Genomic DNA, 4,158 nt, shown 5'->3' with positions numbered 1-4,158 from the left:
GTAGATTTGTAAACACTCCCAAGGCATGAAGGAAAGATGCTGTTCATTTGATTGTCAAAACTAGTTAGGCAGGAATTTGTGGTAAAGGCAGAACCTGGTGGAATTGTTAACCAACTTTGGCCTGAATTAATTTCTTGGTTCCAAACAGAAGCCAAGGCGTGTTGCATTTCTTTTGAGACAAATTGTGCCAAATGATCGTTGCATTGTGATTTTTTTTTCCCAGGAAGATGCTTTTTCAAATTTCTCATTATATTGTATGAACAATGCTATTCAGAAACATGTTTTTTCTCAGATTTTTTTTTTATTTCAGAGTGCTCCAAGCAGAGGAAAATTGCATCAGACTAACCAAGATTGATTATTGTAAATGGAACATCCTGTGGAAATGCTGTTAATCAAAGAAGAGAAGGAGAATTTGGAGGAGGATCTTTTTGAAAACAAAGATGAAGAGACTTTATTTGCAGATCCCTTAGAAGTCAAGACAGAACCAGGATTGTTTAACCATAATGAATTTGTTGTGAATTGTTCATCCCGAGCTATTAAGAACGAGGACAGCTCTCCAAGCTGTGAAGATGAAATTGAAAAGGTCTATATTGCTGAAGAAAATAGGCATTTGGATAGAACAGAATTATTTTCGAAAAGAAGCAATACAGTAGGGAAGCGAATAACTTGTGATGAATGCCAAAGGACATTTTCACAGATGTGTGACCTGAAATCCCACATGAGAACTCATACAGGAGAGAAACCATATACTTGCTCTATATGTCAAAGAAGTTTTTCTCAATCAGGTTATTTAAAAAAACACATGAGAACTCATACGGGAGAGAAAAAGTTCACTTGCTCTGTATGTCCAAGAAGTTTTTCTCAATCAAGTGATCGCAAAAGACACATGAGAACCCATACAGGAGAGAAACCTTATAATTGCTCTATATGTCAAAGAGGTTTTTCTCAAACAAATGATCTCAAAACACACATGAGAACTCATACAGGAGAGAAACCTTATACTTGCTCTATATGTCAAAGAGGTTTTTCTCAGCAAAGTGATCTCAAAATACACATGAGAACTCATACTGGAGAGAAACCATATACTTGCTCTATATGTCAAAAGAGTTTTTCTCAACCAAGTCATTACAAAACTCACAATCATGAGAACTCTTATACAGAGAGAAACTTTATCATTGCTCTCGTATGTCACAAAGAAGTTTTTCTGTATCAGGTGCTCTCACAACAACATGAGAACTCATACAGGAGAGAAACCATATACCTCCCTCACTATGTGAAAGAAGTTTTTCTCGATCAGTGCTACTCACAAAACACATGCAAATTCATACAGGATAGAAACAGTTCTCTTGTTTTGTATGTCAAAGAAGATTTTCTGCTTCAAATTTTCTCAAAACACACGAGAATTCCTACTAGACAGAAACTGTATACTTGATCTTTGTCCAAGTAGTTTTTTAATTCTGAAATTCTCATAGGACACTTTGGACATCATTGTAGAGAGAGGACATTCTCCAGTCCTTATGTAAAAAATGTTGGACAATTTCAAATACTTTGAGATTACTCATGGAAATTTATAATATTTAAGAGGGCAATTAAATGTGCTGAAGAGGGTAATTAAATGTGCTGAATGTCAAAAAGGTTTTTAGCACCCCACTGCTCTCAGACTCTTATGAGAACCCATATTAGAGAAAAGCCATTCATGCATCATGACTGCCAGATGAGATGTTTTGAATCACGTTGTCCCAAAAGGTGTGGGAAAACTCATACAAGAAAATGAAAATTAGATGCAGTTTTATTTTATTACTTTTTGATATGTCCTTGGTTTTAATCTACAACGAATATGATTTAACATTAGTAAATCCTAATGCGTTATATTAGTTAATTAGACACACTGGACTTACTGTATTCTGTTTGACCTTGCTTTGTAAATGACTGAAGTACTGTAATACTTTATTCTGTTTAAGATAACCAGTCTAAAGTGTTGAGCCAGTACTTCATTGTAAATTACTAAAATACTGTATTACTGTATTTTCAAAAATAACCAGTCAGAAGTGCTGAGCAAGGAATTGCTTTGTAAATGACTGAAGTATTGCTATATTCTGTTTTAATCTAACCAGTCAGAAATGGTTAGCCAGGACTTGCTTTGTAAATGACTAAAGTACTATATTATTCTGATTAGATTAAACCTCTTCTTTTAGTTTAGTTCAATGTACTATTAACTTGAAAATTAGTTATGAAAAATATACAAATGGTTTATAAATAAAATCTTTCATTTGACCTCTTTCAAACTGAAATATCTGAGTAATATTGCGCAATGCCAAAAGTTAATTTTCAATGCCCACAAGTGTATACAGTTTATGGATTAAATGCACCAACACTAGTCTGAATGCACCATGATCCAAATGCACTGAGTATCTGGTTCCACTGCCCCTCTTCCTAATTCAAATGTATCTTTTGTATATGTGACTTACCCACTAATTATATAGCTAAGAGTTTCTACTTGACGGCAGCATAAGGTCAAATTTCTTGGGTAGTGCTTCGACGACTCTGTGTAAGTCTACAGTGCCATCCCCCTACGGCAATACAGTAGCACCTCGAGATACGAAATTAATCCGTTCCGAGGTGCCCTTCGTATCATGAGGTTTTCGTATCTTGGACTACATTTTACATGTAAAATGGCTAATCCGTTCCAAGCCCTCCAAAAACACCCCAGTAAATTTCATAATAAAGCTAAATTGTCCTCTAAACAATGAAATACTACAACAATTTGGACCATTCAATACCTAAATTAATAACAAAAATGCAAAACCTGTAAATGAAGTGTATATTAGTGTACATGGTAACAAGAAATATTACTACGTAAAATGTGGAAGCTTACCTTTCGAGTGAGGCTATCTCCGAAAGTGGCGGCAGAGGAGGACAAACGGCAGGTATGTACACTTACCTTTACGAAACGCATAAAAAAATGTCAGAAAAACAAACTAAACTTTACAAAACACATTAACAAAACTGTAACACTCAACTTTACAAAAACTTAAAATAAAATTTATTTTGTCCGTTTACGGAATTTTTTGAACCACCCATGAGAAGCCTTGAACTCTGGGGTTGCTGTTGATGTCCCCTCTCCGCCGTCGTCTTCGGCTTGGGCAATCAAATCGCCGAAAATAGCACTGGCCTTCTGGCAGATTGCCGTCTCAGTTATCGTATCGCCATCAATTTCTTTGTCCTCAATCCATACAAGAAGCAGCCTTTCCATTTCATTATGCACATGGCTCCTCTTGCTGAACAAAATAGTCATGCCCTTGGAAGGTGTAGCTGCTTTGATGGCTTCCTTCTGCTTAAGGATGGTGCCTATCGTCGACGGATTTCGGCCGTATTCCTTAGCAATCACACTCAACCGCAAGCCAGCTTCATACTTTTTTATTATCTCCATTTTTGTCTCCATAGAAAGCATTCTCTTCTTTCTGTGAACTTCAGCAACTTTCTTGGGACCCATGACTATACTGTACGTAATTAGGTTATGTAGTACGTATACTAATTAGGTTCTCACACAACACAATAAAGTAGCACAACGAAATCACTAACGAATTTACGTTACTAAACGAAATCGTTGGACCAAACGAATGCCGCGTGTATACGATAAAGATTCTGGTACGAGGTGGCCGGGGTAGGGACGCCACCACGTATGTACGTATAAGATGCATGATGGGAGGGATGCTGTCCAATAGGAGAGAAGGATCTCATGGCGGTGGCTAGCATCAGGAACCAATGGGAGAGCAGGAGGATGGTGGCGAGTCTACTAGAACTAAGATGGCGGCGCGCGGCGCGAGTTTCAAAATTGTTATCGGGCGAATCTTGGACTTTCAGAAACCTTTCGTATCTTGAAAACTTTTCATATGTAGAGCCGTTAAATTTTTCACATTGGCTTTCGTATCTCAAGTTTTTCGTAAGTTGAGCCTTTCGTATCTCGAGGTACCACTGTACTAGGAACAACTTAGCTAATCACGTTAGTATTCTGTTTTCTGCCACGCTCGATGAAACATCGAGTGCTTACAGCAGCTTGTTCTTATTTTATGGTTATATCACTGGATTTCGGTAGTGTTACAGCCACCAGAACGCATTGATAGCCTTTGAGCAAGATGAGTCATGTCTTTTGTTTAT

At 37.2% G+C, this 4,158-nt stretch overlaps 1 protein-coding gene across 1 annotated transcript; it reads left to right on the top strand.

Annotated features, from left to right (window-relative positions):
- The first annotated feature begins 313 nt into the window (after positions 1–313).
- LOC135204408 (zinc finger protein 664-like) lies at positions 314–1,432 on the top strand. Its single transcript, XM_064234621.1, has one exon. It carries the CDS (start codon positions 365–367, stop codon positions 1,430–1,432), a length of 1,068 nt encoding a protein of 355 aa, XP_064090691.1. The 5' UTR covers positions 314–364.
- Positions 1,433–4,158: the final 2,726 nt, after the last annotated feature.

Source organism: Macrobrachium nipponense, chromosome 47, assembly GCF_015104395.2.
Source record: "Macrobrachium nipponense isolate FS-2020 chromosome 47, ASM1510439v2, whole genome shotgun sequence".
In the NCBI taxonomy this organism is placed as follows: domain Eukaryota; kingdom Metazoa; phylum Arthropoda; class Malacostraca; order Decapoda; family Palaemonidae; genus Macrobrachium; species Macrobrachium nipponense.
This window is presented reverse-complemented; position numbering and strand designations above follow the sequence as displayed.